The sequence below is a fragment of the Adiantum capillus-veneris genome, chromosome 11, assembly GCF_014529385.1.
Source record: "Adiantum capillus-veneris isolate H3 chromosome 11, ASM1452938v2, whole genome shotgun sequence".
NCBI classification, from domain to species: domain Eukaryota; kingdom Viridiplantae; phylum Streptophyta; class Polypodiopsida; order Polypodiales; family Pteridaceae; genus Adiantum; species Adiantum capillus-veneris.
The window spans coordinates 131,311,539-131,336,767 of record NC_140941.1 but is presented as its reverse complement, the minus strand read 5'-3'; the positions used below and the strand labels follow the sequence as shown (position 1 = coordinate 131,336,767).

Genomic DNA, 25,229 nt, shown 5'->3' with positions numbered 1-25,229 from the left:
GTTGGAATAATTACTCCTTATGTGACCGTGCCTAAGTTTGGGCATAGTGAGTGAGTAGGCCTATATATCTATCACTGATAACATTAAATGCTTTGTTCTTATCCACCTGCTCTGAATGTTTGGGTCAGAACCAAGCGAAAAGGGCCCTGCGGAGATTCTTGGGGCCCCTATTCGCCTGGTTCTGACTCAAGTGACATTACCTATTATGACATTAGCGCACGGGACAGAACCAAGCGAATAGAGACCTTCATGGGTACTCGAGGCTCAATATTCGCTTGGTCATGACACCAAATAAAGGCCAAATATTGAAAAGTATTTTTGGCTTGATTTTTCTTTCAGTAAGGGGGGACAGCATCCTGGAGATAGACGTTGTTGGCTACAGCAGAAATCCAACTTGGGTCAGAACCAATCGAATAGGGCCTTCGGAGATTCTTAAACCCCTATTCGCCTGGTTCTTACTCAAGTGACGTCACCTAGTATGACATTAGCGCACGGGATAGAACCAAGACAATAGAGACCTTGAGGGGTACTCGAGGCTCAATATTCGCTTGGTTATGACACCAAATACATACCAATTTTGAATAGTAGTTTTGGCTTGGTTTTTCTTTCAGTCATGGGGATCATAGTTCTGGAGACAGACGTTGTGGGCGAGGATACATGTGAAGAAAAACTATTCACGTTCTTATACAACGCTCGTGCTCATCACCGTGCACCAGAACTATCAGGAATGTTTAATGCATTTTTCTATACAACGGATTATAGATTGCTCATTTGAGTACCTTCAAACCCATTTGTAACAGTATGAGGTAATCACTTGTGACTATTCCATGATAGTTGATGGCATGAGATATGTGCACCCAACCGACCTTGACCCTGACAAGAGTGCTTCAAGGAGACTAAATCGCTGTCTAGAAAAGTGTCCCCCCAATGCACTGCTTGTACAAGATAGGTGTATGCAGCACTTCAAAAAGTGTCGCTTAGTAGAATTCTACCACGGGTTTGTCTGTTACTTATACTTGCAGACGGATGGTGAGTCAGAGACTTCCCAGTCAACAACTTTTGGTAGTTTTCCATTGGTGTCAGAGGAAGAGGTAGAGGATGTGGAGGTGCAGTTTGACCCAGTAGAAGAGCAGGTAGAGGTATTAAAGGAAACATTTTATGCGGGCTTAATTCTTACTTCTCTTGCGAATGCAGCAATAGGGTGCAAGCAAGAAAGCCCAAGTAAGGAAGTGACTTTGCCTCTGAATTGCGCTCCCAGCTTTGCTATGGCGGGCGACACCCACTACGTTCTGCTCACTGATATAATGCCTGAGCTGAATACACGGGAGGACTACTGCCTAGATGCAATTGTGAATTTTTGTGAGGCAGATGTGGGATTTGTGGATTATGATGGAGTGGACCAACATCTTATTGTTGACACAGTTGTCCGCGACTCACAGTTTACTTCAGGGTGGCAACTGATCAAAGATACATTCCATGAAGCGAAGTCCGGAGAGGCCAATTTGCCAACAGATGAGTAGTTTCAATCGACAACAAAACAACTCGGCTTGGAAAACATGGGTAGGCCCATGGCACCCAGAGCTCAGGTAATGAATAGTCAGTCGATTCACTTGTAGGGGAGGTCGATGCTGGAAATGGACGAGAATTAGATGGTAATTTTTGTCGTGCATTCAGATGGTATTGGAGATGGCTCAGTGATAAAATACCATGATCAATTTTTTTGTTGATAGGTGCTAGTGTATGATGATAGTTTCCTTAGCAGAGTGGGAGACTCACGGCAAGGGCTTGTCACTAGAGTCCAAGGGAAGGATGCGGCGTTGTCTCACTACATCGGGCGTTTCAACCACAAAAAGGTTTGTAGAAACAATACAAGTACTTGGAAATTGTACTCATCTCACTTACGGCCCATAAATTCATTAATCAATCTTTATGTAGATCATAATATACCACAAGGAATACTCCGAGGACAATGCAAAGTTCCCACTATTTGCAATGAAAGTTATTACAAGATTGTGTGGTGGGCACATCCTCCCACTAAATGTAGAAAGACTAATTCTAATTGAGAAACAATTTGCTCTACGCATATTTGGCATTGGGTATGGGTGCCAAACACACAGAGCCCCCTATTTTATGTCCTACACAGCTCAGGCTTTGGCTGCAGGGGTTGAAGACTCGGAGAGCTTAGATCCATACAACAACCGGCTGTTTTTGAGGGAAAGAAGACGCATGATGCCCCTGGGGATGCTTCCATCAACAGAGGAACAAGCTCGTCTCTACAGAGCTTGCACATCGAAGAGGTACAAAGTGAGGAAGAAGAAGGTGTATCGAAGAGGATAAAAACGACCGGGCTCAGGTCCATCTTCTCCCACTCCTGACTTGTGATTGTCTCCACCTTGCATAGCGCTCCCTCGCATTTGAATCTCCCCAAGCCATTTGTTTCTTCTCTTTGCGGATGTGTTGTAAAGATCGTGTAATTTTTGAACTCTTAAGAAGCTCCTTCTGCCTTGCTCTATGAATTAGTCGTCTATAAGTCCATTGGTGTAACTCTAATAGTCTATTGGCCTTATCCTTTCCTCCCCCATGTCTAGTGTGCTTAAAATAACATGTTCTTACCATGTAGTGGGTTTTTTCCATGCCTTGTGTGGACCATATTGATAGTGAGCCGTATGTCTTGGCAAAATATAAACAATTGTTGAACAGTATGTGTTGCATTGAAATAAAATAAAATGGTCAGTAGAGTAGAATTTAAAATATTTTTTTGTATATGTAGAATGCTAACCCACCATGTAATGTGTGATATGTTGTCCACCCCACTCTATAAGGTAAGCCTTCTTCCAATCCAGCAAGGCTGCTTGAAATTATGTGAGCTTACTTTGGTCCCAAGAATGCCGCTCAACGTAGTGGAAAATTTTATCTAGTGATTTCCACACGTTCGCCTTGTGATTCTGAATTGCCCCACCACCAGCATTGTCTTTAACCACTTTATGTAACTGTTTCCATTTGTTGAACAGGTTTCTTCTTTCTTCTCTATCTGATCTTTGAGGCTAAACCCAAGAAACCTTCTTGCCTTCACGCCACCTATGGATGCTTTCCTAGGTACCTTGTAACAACTTTGAAACATCTTAGGGTCCTCTTTGATTTTGACATTGCCTCCATGCAAACCAATGTCTGAGAGCACTCCCTCTAATGCTTTGATCACTCTTTTTCACTCACTCTCTGGCTTTAATTTCCATGCAAAATATATGTACAAATAAACCACCTTTTCAATTATTTGACAGAGTGCATCAAGTGTACAGACGTGAACTCTACTCAGAGGAATATCAAGCACTAGCCTAAAAGTTTTATCTTGAAGATGTATGTTGGGAGCTCTATTCTATTGCACACTCTCAAGAGATTGTGCATGAGCCATGCAATATAAGCATGGATTTTCCACAGCTGCTCCATGTGTTATGTTGTACATACACTTAAGAGTCTTTAAGTCACCTGCCATGTGCCATTCCATTGTATAGTCACCAAATCCTTCCATTGAAAGAACGGCTCCGTTTCTTTGTTCACTGATGATAGAAGGAATTTGATTTTGACTAAAACCCCAATCAAGGATTTCAAAATTTTCCTTATCAACCTGCAATGAAAAACAAAAACACAAAATCAACAACCAAATAATCAATATTTTTGTTATTATAGAGTGAACAAAGTATACCTGAAATGATCCTAGAGTTAGAATGTTGTTTTTGGATTGCACGCTGAAGTATCGTGGATCCTCTTTTGTTATTGATGGATCCAGAGCTCTGTTCATGAGGGTAATGGTGACTCTCTCCAGCTTCTGTTCTTCAGGACCTCGCACTCGTCGAGCTTCAAAACAAACTTGAGAACCCCACCACAATCCTCTCGACTGATGTCAAAGAAGTGAACTGCATACCTTTGCAATGCTTCAAGATCAACGAAGAGGTTGTTGTGCTCGTTAAACTATACCTCTTTGCCACCCTTGCCTAAGAACGTTGCTTCAATATGGAATGGTGACCCAAGTTTCTCAAACACCTCATCTTTTACGTGCCGGTGAACAGCCTTTACATGTGATGGCTTTGGCAGCAATGATACTCTCTGTAGTTTATTATGGGACTTTTTGAGCTAATTCTTTGAAGAGTGTCCTGTATCCCATCTATGAGATGCCACTCTCATCAAGTATTGCTTGCACTTCCATTGGTTCCAACTGATTCTCGTTCATGAAGGAGGTAAGGAACCTCCCTTTCAACTTACGAAATTTTTTCTAAGTTATCATCTCTTCAACTACTTCTTTTGGAACTAGATGGCTGTAATGCACTCCGGCATTGAAGCCTACACCGTTCGAGTTTGGATGCAGTAAAGACCTGCCAAAAAAGCACCATGCATTATGATCATGTATAGGAAAGTGTATCCATTTCTTAGTGAAGTACATTGAAGATACAAAAGCAGAAACAAACTTCGAGTTACTTTAAAGCTCGTATTCATTTTTTCAGGCCACCACTACCAATCTTCATGTTCTCAATGTTGCACAAATCTCGTTTTCTTTTCCGACTACCAAGTACGGTGTCTTTTTCTCGCAAACTTGTGATCTTCTTCTCAAGGCCTTGGATAGTCACTTTGTTTGATGAAATCTTTTGAGAGCATGCTTCATTAAGTTTCTTCAGCTGCATGTTCTCCATCGCTAGGAAGTTTCTTTGCCTTTCTGCATTCAATCCTCTCATTTCCAAATGTTCGGTGTATCCCAATAGCCCATCCTTGCCATCGCCTGTGAAATGTAAGAGGTTATTGATATTAGCAAAGGGAGGTGGCACATTTGTCCTAGGATCCTTTGGATAAATAGACCCATCGGTCCACAAATCCAAATGATGTTCCTTGTTTGTCCTTCTAAGTTCTTTCTCCCGTTGAGATAAGAAAGACTCCCTCCTACGTTTCTGCAACGGTGCGTGCTCTTGCAATACATCAACATGAAGATGATGTGTGTTCTTTCTTTGGGTAAGTGTTAAAGATGAAGGGGCTGAGGATTGCAAGTTCAAATTGGTGTTTTCATCAGAAAAAAAAGCTCTCTCCATTCCTAGAGTTTATAGAGAAAAAGATGGACACTCGAAACTCATGAAATATCTCAGGTTTTAGGAGGGAAGACCATATTCTCAAGTTTAGAGTTGATAGAGTTCGTGTGGCTTATGTTTATGGAGGGAACGCTTGTAAGTTAGCATTTCAAATCATTAGTCATACGGTTAGTTTGATTCCTGACAAGAGAAAAAAGGATAAGAATGATAAAGACGCCGGCTACCTACCAAAGAATGTCATTTGTGCTTTTTGTTGCGCAAAAAAGTATCACATAAAATGCACAATATAACATTTTCATTTTCTCTCTCTAAGCTGACGTGGCACTTCTTATAGGGCCCAAAAGTGAGTCCAACTTTCTCCTAATGATTAATTGAGGTGTTAAATCAGATTAACCCATTGTAAGGAGCTTAAAATCCCCAATTATCACTTAATTCAAGTACCAGTGTCGTTAACAACCCGCTTTGATTAATCAAGCTTTGAAATTTTGTCAATATTGTCAAACTCTAGTGTTTGAGATTTATATGCATTTATAAAGTGGTTGTCGATCAATTGTGCGGTATTGTGCATCTTCTCCCTCTCTCTTTTCCCACAACTAGCAGCTCGACTTTGACCCGAGTCGCATCTCGACCCCATACCTCTTGACACCGGCTTGCAAGACTCAAATCTCATAATCAAACATTATAACTCAAATTTACAAAAAAAATGGGCTCAGTAATCATTCGGCTAAAAATTTAAGTTTCTCCTAGTTACAAATCTTTTTCTTGAAAAATAATGAGAGTACAAAATTGGTGACTTATGAAGAGGTGGCCGACTAGGAGGGTGCTCATCTGGTTCATCTACCAACAATGGGCTACACATTTGTGCCTATAATATCAAAAGAATTTGAAAATGTAGAAGTCCACCACAAAGAGTGTTTCTAGTATATACATCAAGCATGGGTAATGTAGAAGCTATGAAAAGTGGCAGTGGAAGATGGACAAACATGGCAATAGGTGCACAATCCCTCAAATCCAATGGCAGACACTATAGAAGGAGAGAAATGAGCTCTTGCAAGCACTCACTCAAACACACACAAAGATGGAGACAAAATCTTATTCTTGTTCTTCTGCACTAACCAAAGATAAGAAGTCTACAATGCATAAAAGAGAAAAAAAAACACAAGGGGAAACTAGTGCAGTGGTCTAGTGTGAACCGCTAGTGATTGAAGTGGATGGATAAGTTTGTCATCACTTTAGTAGATAGACCAATTTGGTGTAGTCTAGATGTACTATCACTCACAAAGATATGTGTATCCACCAAGGTGCACTAGTGATGATTATCCATAATAGTCATTGAGGAGTGGCACATGTTGATCTTGACATCTCATCACTCATCCTCAAGCTCAACACCATATGTCATATTCCAAGGATCACTCAAAACCACTGCAACTTCTCCACTCCAAGAACCTTTGTGAAGACATCTAAGACGTGCTCATCCGTCATCACGTACTCAAAGTCAATGTTTCCTGCCAAGACCCTCTCTTTGATGAAGTGGTAATGCACCTCAATATGGTCCATTCTTGCATGACACGTTGAATTTTGAGCCAATTGTATGCTACTAAGGTCGTCACAATAGATGACAACCAGCCTCTATACTTTTACTGCAAAGTCTTGAGAAAGAAATTTCAGCCATGCTACATCACATGCCACCACTACAATAACCTTGTAATCTACCTTTGTACTTGATAGTGCAACCATAGGTTGCTTCTTGTTCCTCCATGAAATAGTAGCACTTCCAAGTGAAAAGTTGAATCTCCTAATAGAGTTGCGGTCATATGTGCTACCATCTCAATCTACATCTCTGTAACCATAAAGCTGCAATTCAGTATCAATCCTATAAAAGAGTGCATAATCTAAATTAGCACTTGCATAGCACAATGTGCATCTCATTGTGGATTCCTTGGAGATTGCATAAAGTGACTAAGTAATCCAATTATGTAACTCAATTTTAGACATGAGATTTTCGAGTAGAACAGGCTGTCCACAATCTTCTTGTACATGGTAGCATTCTCAAGTACTTGACTTGCATCGTTCCTTGATTTCAAATTTTGATCCAAGGGCATTGTAATAAACTTACAACTATGCATACCATACTTTGTCAACATATACAAACCTTTGTGATAGCCATACACCCTCATGTGCGTGGACCATCTCAATGCCCAAAAAGTAACTCAAATTCTTCTAATCTTTTATCTCAAATTCCTGCATAAGTAGAGCCTATACACCTTCTACTTCAGCCACATTATCACCACTAACAATCATGTAATTTATATACCTACTTATAATCACAATTCATATATGATTGTTTCACACATATAAAGAGTGATCTCCATCAAACATCCAAAAGACCAAAGAGATATAATCATCTCATACCAAGTTGTAGGTCATATCATGCTTTCTTTAAATTGTATACAAGGTCACCTGGACTCATATTCACGTAATCCTATGGTTGCATCATGTACACAACAGCCTTCAAGTCTTCATTTGAGAAAGCATTCTTTACGTCCATTTGTTTCAACACCCATCCAAAAGCTACAGCCAATGCAACAAACACACAAACGGTAGACATCTTGGCTACATGGTTGAATATCTACTCATAATCAATCGCATGTTTTGGTGCATAACCCTTGGCCACAAGTCTTGCTCTATAGGTACCTACTCACACTGCCATCACAATTGTGCTTTATCTTGTAAACTCACTTACATCCAATTTTCTTCTTTCCCTCTAGCAATGGCACCAACTCCCATGTTCCATTTGTATCAAGTGTAGTTATCTCCTCATCCATATCTTTCCATCAGTTTTCATCTTTAAGAGAATCCTCAAAATAAGAGAGCTTTATCTCCTCTATAATCTTTGACATATATGCACAATGACAAGCCACATAGTTGTCATAAGTCAATCTCTGCATAGGATTTCTTACTCTCTGAGATTTTCATCATCTAGGATCACTTTTGAGCTTCTTATTTCTTGCTTTCATCCTTCATGCACTTGGATTCTTCACAGAGGTAATTCTAAACTCCTCATGTAACTTTGTTTATAACCACTCATGTCACCATCATCATTACCTCCACTCAAATTGGGCACCTTATGGACAACATCAACTTTTTCATTTCCTTTTATTGAGACTTTTGAAGAGTTAGCAGGACTCACTCTTTCATGCAACTTTCCACTCCATGGCTTATTCCCATAGCCTACACTTGGTGACCCTTGCAACCCACTCAAAACCTACGACTTCACACTTGTATTTTTTTGTGATCGCATTCTCTCTTACAAAAACCCCTAAATCATCCTTTATATTATCATATTAACTTGACATTGCATCAAAGATGACATCTTTGCTCACCCTCACTTTACATATGATAGGATTCTAACACTTATATTCGAGTCTGCTCAAGGGAATGACCAACAAACACACATTTTTCACTATTTGGGTCAATCTTACTTCTTAACCCTAAACACTTTGAAATATAACACATCAAGCTTTTCTTCATCGAGCTTCTCTTTAGGTGTCATATCATGCATTGTAGTAAACATTTGAACCCTTTACACTTTTAGGTGGTACCACCAATGGCTACTAGAAGGAGAGAACTTTAGTGGTTTGAAATTTGGAAAAGTTAGGGGAGAGGGAAATTTTCATGCAAAGAGTGGTATTTCAAAATCATGAAAATCCCATCTCTCTACATGTTCCAAATGCAGAGAGAGAGGGAATTTTCCCTGCAATATAGTGGTTTTTCAAAAGGCTACAGGTGAATCATGGCCTTAGTGGGATTCTTGTTTTTTAAAACTTGGCATTATGCTTTGAAGTAGGATCAACTTACCATGAACACCCACTTGTCAAGATGAAACTACACATGCTACTCCCCCCATCCCTTCATAAATGTTCATCATAGATAAACCTACACTAACCACCCCTACATTTGCTCTCCCTCCCTTTTTCTAAACCTCTTGTCATTGTTTATTTCTTTATACTTCCTCCCATTACTCCTCTATCACAACCTCCTTCTCCATCATTTGCTACGATTTTACACCCATGTAGAGATTAGGACTCTAACCCCTAGAAAGGACACCCCCTCCAAGAAGTGCAAGGCACCATTTAAATATGAAGATTTTATCAAACATAGCCCTTCATCTATGCCAAAATCCATGCATGGTGACGCTTCCCAGTTGAAATATGCCCCCCCCCCCCCCCCCCCCCCCCCCCCCCCCCCCCTCCTAGCAAAGTCTACTCCAAAAGATGCTTTTCTCACCTACCATGTCTTACATGCATGTATGCATTGGAGGGTTGTGTCTATGAATGTAAATGCTAGCTTGAGAAGTAAAATAAGTTGCTTTCATCTTATTGTAACATTTCAAAGTAACGCAAACTCTCCCTTTTTTCATAATCAGCTATTGAGTCTCATGATGAGTACGGATTGAGTAGAGGAAGTTTTCCAAGGACCCTCACTACCAAGGAATTTTTGCCTCATTAGTGGCTTAGTGTTTTCAATATTCCCAAAAAAAAGGACGTCCAAGATCTTCCTCCATATGGTGCAAGACCACCTTTATTATGCTTTTCATCTCTTGTACCAAAAGGTGTACCATGTTTCCCCTTCCAATGGTGAACTAATGATAAAGTTCTCTAGGGGAAATTGTACAGCCACTACCACACACCCTAAAAGCCACAAGTATGAATGTAGCATGATCAGTGGGATGGTCTTTATTAACTTCAAGTCTTAGAAGGGATGTTTGCATCAAAAAGTGAACAAGTTCATACTAGATTATGGTGTGTCATCAGGCTTAGGTGTACAAAGGGAGTATGTTGTTGATTCGTATGGTCCAACTATGTCCAATCACCCAGGAAAACCTATTGAGACTGCATCCCAATCCTTATACATTGGGTGGATAAAATTGCAAAAGATCTTGATGGCTAGGTCCATATTGGTGAAAACAAGGTTTCTTCTACTAAATTGGCATTAGCAAAGAAGCATGATTTATGGCTACAAAATGAAGGATGTTACTCAACCTATGCTCCTATTATTGCTGAGATGGAGAGCCTTAGAGCAGACCTGCATAAATGGAAATCAGCTCCCTTAGAAAATGAAGGTCTTATTGTGAATAAAGAAGTTAACATTAGACTGCTAACAAGGGTGTTGTCAATGGTTGGTGTCCTTAATGATGCTACCAAGTTGAAGGAGGAAGTGTCTATCATGTAGCAGGTACTTACCACTTGTTTGTAATGTGTTTAGTGCACTAGTAGGTGAACTTGTGAGCATTCTAAATCACTTTCAAGTACTTAAATGCGCTTTGTAATTCTCAAACATGCATACATATTCATACTTTAAGGCACTTGTAAGCACTTTTAAGTACTTAAAATGCAATAATAAGTACTTCTAAGACTATGGGAAATATTTAGCACTTTCAAGAACTTCCAAAGTTCTTAAAACTACTTATAAGCTATAATAAGCACAAAAAAATGGTTGAAAATTCTTAAAATTTCTAATATGTTTGAAAGTGCCCAAAATGTGTTTAGAACTTCTTATTGCTTTGTACTTCAAGTCACTTGAATTACTTTAAGCACTTGAAAGTGCTTGAAGTGCTTCATAACAATTTTGAAGTGCTTGAAAATGCTTAAAAGTGCAAGGAGTTCTCCCCATCACTTCAAAGTGCTACAAAGTGTAATTCAAAGTGCATGAGTACATGAAAATTTCACTTGAAATTTCTTGAAAAGTGCACTTGAAAGTGCTTAAAAGTGTACTTGAAATTTCTTGAAATTGTTCAAAGTGCTTTTTAATGTGCACTTTAAGATTCTTAAAAGTGCAAGGACTTTCAAGTACTTGCAAGTTCCTTGAAGTACTTGACATGTGTTGATAGGTGGTAAACATGAGGGCTATTTACCACCTATCAACACATGTCAAGTGTTGCTAAGCTAGAAGTGTGCTTTGAAGCCTCATAGTTGGTTGTGTTATCCCTAATCCTCTTTTGCTTTGCATTATAGGCTTCAATTGAGAAGATGGATAGGGTGGTTTGTGAGCTTAGGAAACGTACCTCCTTCATGAAGGAAGCATGCACTTTGTTGAAGAGAGAGGGCAAGGCCCTTCTAGTGCCTACCCCACCATCCACGTTTGACTTAAGCACTAAAAAGGTTGTAGTTGGTGAATCATGTGTGGCTTGTGGTGGCGAGCTCAAGCAAACATGCAGTGGGAGTTTATTATTTACCACCTATCAAGTGTTGCTAAGCTAGAAGTGTGCTTTGAAGCCTCATAGTTGGTTGTGTTATCCCTAATCCTCTTTTGCTTTGCATTATAGGCTTCAATTGAGAAGATGGATAGGGTGGTTTGTGAGCTTAGGAAACGTACCTCCTTCATGAAGGAAGCATGCACTTTGTTGAAGAGAGAGGGCAGGGCCCTTCTAGTGCCTACCCCACCATCCACGTTTGACTTAAGCACTAAAAAGGTTGTAGTTGGTGAATCATGTGTGGCTTGTGGTGGCGAGCTCAAGCAAACATGCAGTGGGAGTTTATTATTTGCCATGTACCCACAAGTACCACCATTTTCGCTTTTCAATTTTTTGCATCACTAAGCCCAAATGCATTATTCAAAATTGTTAGTGGGAGATACATGTTGTTGCAAGATGTTGGGCACTTGGAACTGCATATGAGGATCCTACAAGTAAGTTCTCAATTTTGTAAAATAAGCTACATGCTACTTTTTTATATGTATATTAATTGTCTATCTTTGTTAGGTGAGCCAGTGGCTGAGGTAGTGGGTAATGTAGGTGCTCCCACGTTGTTCATGCATAATGTGGATGAGCCTTTTGACCTAGATGTCCTAATGAGGAAATACAAAAACTTTGAAAGTTGTAGTTGATTTGGGGATGCCAGATAATTTGATGACCTTGGCGATGGAGATTGACCTTGGTGATAAAGAAATCCACAAGGAGATACTTGGTTGTGCAAGCACACAAGGTAATACCAGTTTTCATCACATATATGACTGCACATGGTTAGTGTGGTCAATGTGATCATCGTTAACCGCATGCTCTCCTATGTTCAACCCAAGTATTGATATTGAGAGTGAGCCTGTCATTGAGGTTGTTGCTGCTATGCTCAATTAACCCTTCAAAACTAATGAGGTGGCTATTCGTGCTCCAACTACAGACTAAATCCATGCCAATAAGGTGTCCAATTTGAAGAGGAGAAGTTGGACCGTGATGTGGAAGCGACCTTGCGGTTTGTTGCAGCGGAGATGTGAAAGAACAGTAAAAGGCACGTGAAGGATGGCTTGTCCTCCCTAAGACCCCAAAAAAATACTAACACACGTCCCCCAAAACATGAGCATGCAAGAAAATTTACCTTCTTGCATCTTTGTATTTTATTTTTGTCTTAGTTTCTGTGGGGTGTCTTAATTTTTGTTTTGACTATCTTATGTGTTGTGTAGTTAGAAATGAAGTGGTTGGCTCAAAGTCCCAACCACCCTAGTGATGATGTAGAGCCCATTGATCGGAAGGATAAACCACAATGATTCAGACGCTTCACTACCCTTTGTGCCCTAGCAGTCATTGTTGACTTCAACAACGTTCTTTCTTACATGCATGAGAAGCACTAGAAAAGGTTTCTCAAAGATGTTTCAATGCTCTACTTTTCAAAAATACCTCAAGATAAAAATGTCACCTACTATCTACAGCAAGATGTAGTGTTCCCGGTTTCTTTGAGTCAGGTGCCTGAGGTGTATGTATGGACCTCCCATAGTGGCTTTTGATTGGAGAAGTGCATTGGCAAGTATCTAACTTAGGACAAGAAGTGATTGAGTGACTGGCTTTTACAGGCCACATTTCATGTCAGCACCTAGCATTTGGACAAACCCCAATGCTAATGTATTTCACAAGGAATTAGAGACATTCAAGTATCTTCTTCCCAAATTCAATAAGTCTAACATATTGATGATGGATGATTCTTGGTATAAAATGTACTTCAATGATCCTCCATGCTATCTAATATTGCCTAAGTTGGAGAAGCAAGATGAGCGACAGTGGAAGAACTTTTTTAAGGAGGACTTTGCTTAGTTTGTGTGCCAATGTGAAGAGTCTATTGATAGAGCCAAAACTGTAGAAGATTTCATATTTGATGCTAGAAAAGACTTTCTTACAAAATGGAATTGGGTTATAGTGGAGATGAGCATGAAGTAGAGGAAAACTATTGAATCTCTTTACTTGCCAAAGGTGCCCCCCAAGCATGATCCTAAAGTCGGCCAGTAGAGTTGATCAAGGGCGAGGACATGGCCAAATTAGAAATATCAAAGCTGGCCTTGATTGACTCCCTTTACTAACAATGTATAGATATGTGAAACAACAAATTAGGTGACTCCCTTGACTCCACCTTTATATAGCTATAGCTCACAATTCTTGACTCCTCGACTCTAACTCCCTTGAATCCCTTGTATAAAAAACTGGTTTGATGACTACTACAAACTATCAATTTTGATTTTGGTAACTTATTGATTTTTTGTATATTGTTATTTTGCCCATGTATTTTCAAAATTGCTTGTGCAATGTAAGGATGTGCAAGGATGTGCTAGGAATTTCTTTGATAGTGCTTGGATGTAAATTGGCATTGCCTTGAAAGTGCTTTAAAAGTGTTAATCAATGCTTAGGCACTCCTTATAAAGTGTTGTCTAAGACTTTCCATCAAATGCTAAGCATTGGCAATAGCACTTGCTCTAGACCTGCAAGCCATTGCTTAGCACTTGGTGTTTGTGTTTACCACTAGAAAGCACTTGGAGTTGGTGGTTACCACCAATAAGAACTTGGATGCATGAGGAAGCACTTGAAGACACTTGGAGTCATTTAAAGTCACTTGCTTAGCAATTGCATGTGCTTGCTTAGCACTGGAAGAACTTGAAATCACTCAATGGTATCCTTTCATAGGAAGCACTTGCAAGTACCTCTGAGCAGTTGGAAGCAATGTTCAGCACTAGGGAGCACTTGGAAGCTTGTAGAAACACTTGATTGAATGCCCTCCCAAGCATTGATATGCACTTCAAGCACTTAGAGAAACTAGCACTTCTTAGCACTGTGAAACACTTGGCAGCATTGCTAAGCACCATGAAGCACTTAATGGTACCCACTCCCAAGCACTTGGAAGTAGTGTGAAGCCATTAGAAGCTAGTGGAGGGAGTTGGAAGCACTTGGAGGCACTTACATGCATATTGGGTCTCGTCGAATGACTTGCAAGGTCTAAAATCTACAAGTGAAGAAACTTAGTAAAGTACTATGATACACTCTCAAAAGTTTTGGGGTGGTATATGTGAGGAAAATGGGGTAGATGCACTAAATGCACTACATGCGCCCTCTTGCATATCATCTTTTGAACAACATCTTTCCTATTTGGGGAAATGTGGGTTCTTATCCAGCTTCTCACTGACAATTTTTTCATTCCAAATCGATGACATACAATATACGTACATACAATTTTTCTATAGTGATAACTAGTATTTTCAAACACTATAGGCAAAATAGAACTTTCTGCACAACCAAAATGTAGATTTGTATAGAAACTTGAACCTTAGCATTTCTACATGTGAATGAACTCGAACTCCAAAACGGGGAAAAGACATCCAAAATGGAAATCTTGTTGCACAATTGCAGTCCAAAGGACTCCACATAAACTTAAGTTACATAATCTCCCAAAAAAAGCACCTCGATTCCAGATCGTTTGGGGATGGTCCCCAGGAATTCGGAGACCACTTTTTTTTATGCTCCTACTTACTACTCCAAGCTCCTCAAACACAATCAGGCTCTAATACATGTTAAAAGATAGACAAGGAGATAGCTTCAGCTCTTGTAAGCATGCATGCACACACACACACACACATAGAGAGAGAGGAATGGAGGCAAAACCTTCTCCTTCTTCTTCTTACATAGCTCAAGATAAGAAGTCTACAATGTATAAAAGAGAAAGTACAGCATGAAATGTTGAGCTTGACATATCGACACTTCTGAATACGGAACCTCCAAAAAGAAACACCGTTGCAGTGATCTTCCAAGTCTGAAATGTACACATGGATGGAGAGTAGCCTAGGTCAAGAGACGAAAAAGTAGGAGAAGAAGCCACCAAAAACACAACGGCACAGCAAAGAGGGATGGAAAATTGGAAAAAGTGCTAGAGAGGTAAAATTTCTAGAGAGATAAAACACTAGAAATAGGTTGCACAAGAAGAGAGAGAACATTGGCAATCTACTAATGATGCACAAAACCTATGATACAATCAGTAAGCACCCCCTCCCTATAGGGGAAATTTGAAAATTTTTGAAAAAAAAGCCCCAAAAAATAGTTCATATGTGGAAACCAAAAGTACAGTAGATCTCGGAAAATTACCAAAGACCTAGGACCATAGGCACACTATATGACATTATCGACAACACAAGGTAGGACAAAAATGGTGGGAATATAGAAATAATGAGAAAACTACCTCACATAGGTTGGGCACGGCCACAAAATAGTCCCCACTTCCTATGACCAACCCTTAGGAGATATTGGGAAACTAGTAGTAGCTCCACCAAGACCAGTTAGAAAGGTGAAAACTCTAACACGCATGTGATGTGTGAAAAAGAAGCACGTCTATCCTAGGTCATAGAAGACAACAAGGCAAGGCGTGCCTCCATGTGCTCTCCATCAAAACCTCTACTCGCTAACTGTAATTGTAGCTGGCATTTGTAGGTGTCGACACTGTCTCGCACATATAGTAGACAATCTAACATGTGTGAATCTCAAAGAGTAACCCATACAACCACTCTTGTTTGGTGCACCATGTAACATCTGGTTGCCAGAGAGTAAACTCTACTCGGTTTGAGTCCAAATCTGAAGGAGTCGGTACAATCCACAAAAAATGTACCAGAAGGAGTCGGTACAATCAACAAACAAATATATCTGCTCTAACTTCTAGGCCGAAGACTTTATCTTGAATCAACACCCTATCCTCATCAAATACTACCACCATACCAAGTCTACAAAGCCCATGGAAAAATGATTACATTGACAAAATATGGTAACCAAGACAAGGCACATAAAGAACATGGGAGATATACATTACTTGTCTTCCATCTTAAATAAGCTCCATGTTCTCCTTATTGTGTAGTACAAGAGCCATTGATCTGTCTTTGAAAACACAATTGAATCTTCATTCTACCTCAAATTGTGCACCAAATCATGAGAAGAATTCATGTGCCTAACAGCTTTACTTTTAGTGGTCCAATGCCAAGAGTTGAGGAAAAGTATAATCTCCCTCTTGCTCCAAAGGTAATTAATCATGTGGGATCTCCATCTGTGTAATAAAGGCAAGTGTTGGAGTCACTTCTTTTGACTCTTCTCTCTCCAAAGGACATTTACTCTAATAACGACCTTTCTCTATGTTGAGATGTCAAGCTCAACATGTACGACTCTTGGCTGACTATCACCAACAGTCATCATCACCGGTGTGCCTTGGTGGATACACAAATCTTCACCAATGATACTACAGCTGGACTACACCAAGTTGGTTTACCTACCGGAGTGATGGCACACTTGCCTACACACCTCACTCACTAGCGGTTCATACTAGACCGTCCTACTAGTTCCCTTTTATGTTGTATTTTCCCTTGGATTTTTTTTAGAACTCTTATCTTGAGTTTGTGAAGAAGAAGAAGTACAGACTTTTGCCTCCATCTTTGTGTGTGTGTGTGTGTGTGTGTGTGTGTGTGTGTGTGTGTGTGTGTGTGTGTGTGTGTGTGTGTGTGTGTGTGTGTGTGTGTGTGTGTGTGTGTGTGTGTGTGTGCGCGCGCGCACGCTTGAAAGAGCTCAAGCTCTCTCCTTCTCTATCTCTTGACATGGTATCAGAGCCTGGTTGTGTCTGAGGAGCATGAGGTAGCACCGCTTCTGCCAAAGAAAGGTGCGACACCTGCACAAATTAAGACATTTAAAGATTGGAACCAGGGAGCTCAAAAATTCATGTAATGGTTGTCTGTCAGTGTACAGGACACTATGATTGGGCATATACAGGATGCTCAATATCCTAAGGAGGTTTGGACACTTTGTTGTCATTAAATGTGACCAACAAAAAGGCAAGGAAGCTGCAGTTGAAGACTGAGGTGTGACTATTTGCTAAAAATAAAGAACATATGTGAGTCACTTGCATTGATTGATGTTATAGTCAATGATGATGATAAAGTAGAAGTCTATCTGCGAGTATTGGGTCCTGAGTACAAACAATCTAAAACTGAAAGCCATCTTCGAGAGCACATTCCCTCATTTACAGATTTGGTGTCCTTGTTGATTAGGGAAGAGAAGGAACTTGAGGAAGACTCCTCTATGCAGGGTGGAAACAATTTTGAACAAGTCCTTTTCACAACAGAGGAAGAGAAAGAGGATGTGGTACAGGTTGTGGACGAGGCCGAGAAAGAGGCAACCACCAAGCACAACAGCAAAACAACAATCATCATCAGAACACAGGTGGTGGTTGAATAAACTTTTGAGGCGGGGGGAGTCCAAGAGGTCGTGGAAATGCGCAGCGTAATAATGCGGGTCAACATGGAAATTTAGTTTGTTGGGACTGTGGAAGATAAGGTCACTTTGAACGTGATTTCCCAAACAAGCGGCAAAAAAATAATCATGCAACCACTAGCAGGAATGCAGATGAGCTTGAGAGGCTATTTGTGATGCAGCACATGTTGAATACTATGTCTGCAAATGTGGCAAAATGAAGTGATCTAATGTCTGCTAGGTGGATTCTGGTGCATCTAATCACATGACCAACCATGGTGAATGGTTTAAGGAAATGCATACTTTACAAAGTCTTGGTTATGTAGAAACTGGGGATGATACTACACATCCTATTAGCATACAGGAAATGTGCCATTGTCTATGTGACAGATGATAAAGTGAAGTACCTGGTTGATGTACTACATGTACCCCACATTACAAAGAACCTAGTTTCTGTTGGGCAAATGGTTGAGCAAGGTTTACAGATCACGTTTAACTCCGATGGTCTCTTTGTCAAAGAGCATAAGAAGGATGGAAGGCTGGTTGAGCAAGGAAAGAAAGTGAGGCGAATGTTTGCTTTGGATGTAAATGTGGCTGAGATGAATGCTTCCATGTTTGCACAAGGTGCAGGTGTTGTTCCAAATATAGATATTTGGTACAAATGTATTGGTCATGTAAATTTGCAGAGGCTAAAAATGATGCAAACTAAAGAGATGGTTATAGGTTTACCGATGTTTCGAGTTGCTGAAATGCAAAAAGTATGTGAAGCTTGTCAATTTGGAAAGCAAGCAAAAGCATCATTTCCTCATGATAAGCATGTAAGCAGGAATGAATTGGATTTAGTGCATACAGATGTGTGGGGTCTGGCGAAGACTGCATCTATGGGTGGATGTAGATACTATGTGAGTTTCATTGACGACCATACAAGGAAGGTATGGGTCTACTTCATGAAGCAGAAAAGTGAGGTATTTATGCATTTTTAGAATTTCAAAGTTATGGTTGAAAAACAGACTGGGAAACATGTAAAGTGCCTAAGGTCAAATGGAGGGGGAGAATAATTCTTCAATTAATTCAATGGTTTTTTGAAAAAACATGGAATTTAGGGGCAGTTTTTATGCAGGTATACTCCGCAGCAAAATGGTGTTGCTGAGCGGAAGAACAGACACATTGCAGAAGTGGCTAGAGCATTGATGAATGAGAAGAACATGCCTCATTGTTATTTGCTTTAGGTTGTTGCTACAAGTGCCTACATTATGAACAGGACCCCCCCTACTACTGCAGTACATGATATGACACCTGAAGAAAAGTTCAGTGGTGAAAAACCAGATGTATCAAACTTTAAAGTGTTTGGATGTATTAATTATGTGCATGTGTCAGATGACCTAAGAAGTAAGCTTGATCCCAAATGTGAAAAATGTGTGTTTATTGGCTATTCCCTTGAGCAGAAAGGGTACAATTGTAATAATCTTGTCACGGGTAAAGTGAGGGTGAGCAAGGTTGTCATTTTTATGAAATGGCAAGTTGATATACTGATGTAAAAGATGATTTTGGGTCTGATGTAAGAGAGAATGTGGTCGCAAAAAATATCGGTACACAATCACAAGTTTTAAGTGGGCTGCAAGGATCCCTCTAGTGCAATCCACTTGAAATTGAAGAAGAATAGAAACTCAAGCAAGATGGTGATAACTTCGACATCAAACGAATGGCCATATCCTCCTATGCAATGTTCTTATTGATCTGAAGAATCACTTACCACAATGATTGCACCTTACCTCATGGAAGTAGCTTTTGTCTGCATCAAGGTTGATCAACTGCACTTGCGAAGCAGCACGCTTCATATGGGTAATATGATCATGGATAGACTCTAAATGATCCTAGTTGTGCTTAATACTCGTCACTTCCTTCACATGATGTGGGGTACAATTTAAGATTATAAAACACACCACTCGAGCATTGACACGCTCCCAAAGTGCTCCTCCACTATAGATGGCTTCCCCACCTTCTCAGTCACAAAGAACTCGAGATCTTACGAGTCTAATACCACCATCATCATCATCCTCTAAGTAATGCAATTGGTAACATCTAACTAACGATCAACCGAAAAAGTCGGAGGGATAGGTATCTTCACCGGTTCGTCATGATCTCTTTGTGATCCACATCCCACGTAGCACCTGACAATGGTCCACCTCCATTGCCACTTGAGTCACTTTGTGATCTCCACCTTATTCCAAAGTACTACAAGAATTTGAAGGGTGGCACGGTATACTGAACAAGGTGATAAGACAAAAGAGTGCTACTCAGAACAAATAGCAAATATTTCTCACACGAACCAACACAAATAAAAAACAGTGATGAGTTGATGCCTCTTTTAAAAGAAATAGGGAGAAAAAAGTTTGTCGTCATTAAGTTGCCATACTGCACTGATCAACAAGCTCTTTTTAAGGGTCCACAATTGCTCCAAAGAGTTTCATGCTTTATTAAGGCCTTTTGCAAGCCCAAAAATGTTTAGTTTTCTTTTTTGGAATCTTCGGGAATCATTTTTTATCATCAACAAGTGATCATAGACCATGAGAGCTCCTCTTTTAAAAAGGAATGAATGAGATGTAGAGAAGGTTTTTTACTTTTCAAAAAACGTGGGAATAGGCTTTTGAAATTGTGAACAAGGTGAAAAGTCATAATGGCCTACATAAGAGGATCAAAAGTGTAAGTGTGTGTGTGTGTGTGTGTGTGTGTGTGTGTGTGTGTGAGAGAGAGAGAGAGAGAGAGAGAGAGCCACTAGCCATTCCTCCTCACTATCTCACACGGGCATGGGCAGGAGGGGATCAATACATTGCCCACGCTCATTTCGGGGATCAGGTGCGATCTGAACCGTCCGATGCAGTTTGTGTAAATTTGAGAAAAAAGGAAACTTGTAAATTTGAGCGCCCCCCTCCCCCCCCACTCTCCTCCCCTGGAACTGAACCTAGAACATCACCTTTGCAAGCCTATCACCTTAACCACCTCACCTACGCGTGCTTGTTGAAAGCATTCGGAGAAGGGCTTCCCTTATGATGAACCCGTCGCTGTGTAAATTCAGGTCGCTTTAGTAAATTCGGACAAATTGGTAAATTCGGGTGCGTCGCACCATCGGACGGCCCACGATGCACCCGCTCCGAGAAATAGGCATGGGCCATTGATCCCTCCTGCCCATGCCCGTGTGAGATAGTGTTGAGACCAGCCATTGCTCCTCTTGATACATAAGACAATGCTTAGCTAATGCCTCTTTAATATTAAAAAGAAGGGAAAGAAAACAAGTTTTCCAATAAGTTATTGGCCATGTGGAAGTCCCATAAGGGTACAACCCAACACAAGGGTACAACCCAGCTATTGATTGGGCAAGTGATTCCCCAATCCGGGCATATAAGGTTTAGATTAGAGCATATGTCAAACAACCAGAGTTCGATGTATGCATGCTAAGGAGCATAAAAATATATAGACAAAAATTTTAAGAAAGCAAGTAGGTGGTTGAGTTGTAGGCATGGATAGCATATTGCATTACTGTTTAACAAAGGGGTTGCTTGAGTTGGAGATCAAGTTTGTGGGTGCCACTATGTTTTGACACCTCAAAGTTTAGGTTGACAGGTAGATGTCGCCACTTGGCGTGCATCGCCGACAAAGCGAGACGGAAGCCTCAATTTTCAAGGCAAGATGAAAAGGTTATTTGGTAGAGAAGGGGTCAAGGAGGTGACATGGAAGGGGACTAGCTACCATCAAGAAAGTTGACAAAGGGTTTTGTTTAAAGGGAAACGGGGGATTGATAGTGTGCGTGAGTGTTGTCTTGAGCATGGACAGGGATGTTCGTCTCGAGTCATGACTTGGCGTGTAGGTCTCTCGCGCGCGCGGAACACGTCTTGAGTTCGAAACTCGTCCGATAGATCTCTGCTGAGGACGACGTTGGCACTTCTCTCCCTCTCTCTCTCTCTCTCTCTCTCTCCCTCTCCACATGGGTCATCAGTGCCATTACCACCGCAGGAAGCAGAGGCAGAAGGCAGCCTGCGCAATCTGCCTCTTCGTCACCATCCTGCTGATAATCCTTCTCTTAATCTTGTATTTCGCTGTGTTCAAGCCCAAGGACCCCAGCGTGCGAGTGCCGCTGATGCAGATGGCCTTCTACCAGGCGCAAGGATTGCCCCCCAGCGTCACCACCATCAGTTTCGGCCTCAACTTGCAAGTGACCATATACAACCCCAATAGGGGCACCTTCTACATGGAGGGCACAAGCACAGCCTCTTTGTACTATGGCAATGCCCAATTGGGCCTCACCATTTTGCCCAACAACACTCACATCCCCTCCCAATCCTCCCTCATCTATGGTGTCAGCTTGCCCATGCAAAGACCCATCTTGGTCAATTTAACTGGCCTCTACTCCGCTTCTAACACCATTGTACCCCTCCCCACATCCTCTATCATCACCGTCTTCGGCCATGTCACCACCGCCGGCTCTTTCACTCGTCACTCTAGCGTCGCGTCGGTGTGCAATATCACTATCGGATTGGCGAGCTCCACTGGAAGCATTCTCTCCTACTCATGCAAGAAGAGCTATTCAATAGAGGATTGAATGATGGAGCTTACAAAGTGATAGCCTGGTTTGCTCTTCTTGCTTATGCAAGAAGGGCTACACATTAGGTAATTAGATGATGGAATTTTATTATTGGCAGCATAATTTCTTCTCTTGTCCTCATTGATATATATTGGTGTAAGATACTTGTACAGTTGGTTCTTACCATGAAGGTATAATTCTTGTACAGTATCTTCTCTTGTGAAGAATTAAACACGCATCGATGGATGTATGTCATATCTAAAGCATACTTACAAATCAAACAGCTCAACAAAAGCTCCTCTTTGACTATATGTGTGTTGGGGAGATCTCCAATATTGTAACATGAGTTGGAATGTTTTGTACTAAACCAAATGAATTAGGAATAATGGTACCAACTGCATCCTAAATGTTTGGAATGTATTAATGTTATAAGAGTTGGATGGGCCTCAAAGACGCTTTTCAGCGATCGCTTCCATTATTTGCCTCAAAAGACCCCTGTACTAACAATAGGAGATATTGCTATTGATGTTTTTGGTACGCATTGCTGACACTACTACTAGTGTTTGAAATCTAGATGCAAAAATCCCAGAAAACAAAAAGATGAGTGATTGGATTACACAAGGTTGTATTGCCTAAAATTTAAAAGTTCGTTTAATCATCTCGGTGATTTTTTTGTAAGATAATTCCTTGTATATCATTCAATGAGATCACCTCACTTATCTCCAATGTGGCCTGAGTATTCTGGACCTTCATCTTCATATGATAGCTACAAGAGCCACATTTAAGTGGACACATCTTACCATTTGGTATCATTTTGTTCTAGGATATTATACCATTTGCAATAGGATGTTGTGCACGTTTTGTTTTTTTAATTTTATGTGTCGAAGATGGCACTTCTTATTGGGATTAATTCTTCACCTACTTGCCCTTTCATAATTGCATCTAGCATGAGAGCCTTTTTGCTAGCATCATAGAAACAAATTTGAGGGTGGCATGGGCAGCAAAAATTCATTCAAAATTAGAAAGTGTGCAATTGAGTTTTTCCTTCAAAGAGCCCTTTAATAATGATAAATCGATTAATGAAAGACAATGACTAACTTTTCATTGATGCACAATTTTAATAATGATTGCTTGCCCTTTTCTGTAGGCAAAAGGTTATAGACCTTTGGGGCTCACCTTAGAAGATGATGGCACTTGCATTGATGATACCAACACTGTACATATAATTGCCTTCAATGTGCTAAAACATAAGTTACAAGATTGTGACTTCACTAGTGCAACCAAAATGATCCATCATGTACATCATTGCATACCTTGTACATATATTGCGACTTGCTCTGCAGAGCTCTTGCTCTTGTATAGGATATGTGGAGTACTCATGGCATAGGCACTAAAACAGAGATTCTTTCATGGTGCACTACTTTATATGTCCTCCCAAACTCAATCTTATTTCTTCATAAACTGTTCGATTCAGGTATTTGTTGCTCATGTTCAAATATTATTAAAAAAACATTGAGACATCATTTTTAGACTTCACATAGGTCTGATTTGGTAGAGTTGACTTACAACTCATCTACCCTATTCTCTTCAAGGTAATCATATTATATTTAAAGCACACATGATGCATGGGTCTTTAAGTTGTGCTTGAGCTTGCTAGATATTGGTTTCTTTAGGAACTGCTCTCATAAGGAGCACCATCGCTTTCGAAACAAAAAGTGGTAAGCTTGTCCCTCTTGGCTCAACGTCAGGTATGGACTTGTATCTAGAGCCATTTGCCTACACGTTGATCCAAAGTATCTAGAAGATTATGTAACCTATTTTAATGTACCTATGAAATGGAAATTTTTTATTAAAAAACTTATTTTTACCCTATAATTTTGGGGGGAAAAAATAGAAGATGAGTTTGGCTTACAATAACACTACTGAAATTTTATACTTCAAAGATATATGGAACCAAAATGTGAAAACATATCCACTTTATAGAGATTCTTGTTAACATCCAAACCCTGATATGCTCTACTCCGGTACAAGGATTTCTTTGATAGCATGAACATTTTTCAAGTACATTTTGCGTCCATATCCTTGGGAGGAAGGGCACCTTCATCAAAGGATGCATCTTTGCCACACCTAGCCAATGGCATATCTTAGTGCTTGTCTTGCTTTACCCCTAGAAGACTTTGGATATAAGCTTTAGTACCCCATAGGTTACCCCTAGAAGACTTTGGATATAAGCTTTAGCACCCCATAGGTAGGTGCTCCACCTATGGTTGAAGCTTGAGTTTATAGCACCTTCATATTTACACCAATGGACACCATGTGTGCAGTTGGCCCTCTTCACTTCTTCAAATTCTTGTGTTATAAACTGAATAATGTTCCATAACACTCCAGTGCAAATTGTGGCACTATCATCAGATACTTTGCGTTGTTGCCCACGCGCACAAGCATAAGCCATGCAACCAAAGACAGGCAATGACCACTAATGGCTTCTTGCCATGATACGCTTCATATGGAGGGATACGACTACAATAGAGCACCCATAAGTGGTGTTACTGCACTATAAGTGGCAAGAGAAATAATGAGCTAGGAGTTCCAAGGCAAATTTATAGACGAGGGCCCATAAACATGCAGGTTGGATAGAAGAAATCAACCAGGCTCTTGCCTAGTGGATTTCAAGTAGAGGGCTCTGTGGAGCTCTTAGGTCCCCCACTATGGAGTGCCATAGCCGGTATCCTCACAAACAAAGACAATAAGCAAAAATAGCCAACATCAAAAATCACAAAGACAACATAAAATTGAAGGTTACTCAAGTCAGCCACGGCCTAAATGGAGACTGCTTCACACATTATGTGTCCAGCTCAATATACTGAACTGCTTAATTACGATATCGAAGTGATTCTTCCACATGGAGAAGACTACATGACCCCTAGGATACCATAATGCTATGCACTACATATTATTCAAAAACAGCTATATTCATGTTCAGACACGCTTCACAAAACACAAAAGCTATAATTCAATAATAGCAATAAAATTGTTCCAGAATAGCCACACA

The 25,229-nt window shown here is 40.4% G+C and overlaps 1 protein-coding gene across 1 annotated transcript; it reads left to right on the top strand.

Annotated features, from left to right (window-relative positions):
• Window positions 1-21,419: 21,419 nt before the first annotated feature.
• LOC147448017 (uncharacterized) lies at window positions 21,420-22,577 on the top strand. Its single transcript, XM_086524473.1, has one exon. It carries the CDS (start codon window positions 21,581-21,583, stop codon window positions 22,193-22,195), a length of 615 nt encoding a protein of 204 aa, XP_086380599.1. The 5' UTR covers window positions 21,420-21,580; the 3' UTR covers window positions 22,196-22,577.
• Window positions 22,578-25,229: the final 2,652 nt, after the last annotated feature.

What these genes read in the sequence shown, in the direction of transcription:
- LOC147448017 (XM_086524473.1), top strand. Translation starts at nt 21,581, where the DNA reads ATGGGTCATCAGTGCCATTACCACCGCAGGAAGCAGAGGCAGAAGGCA.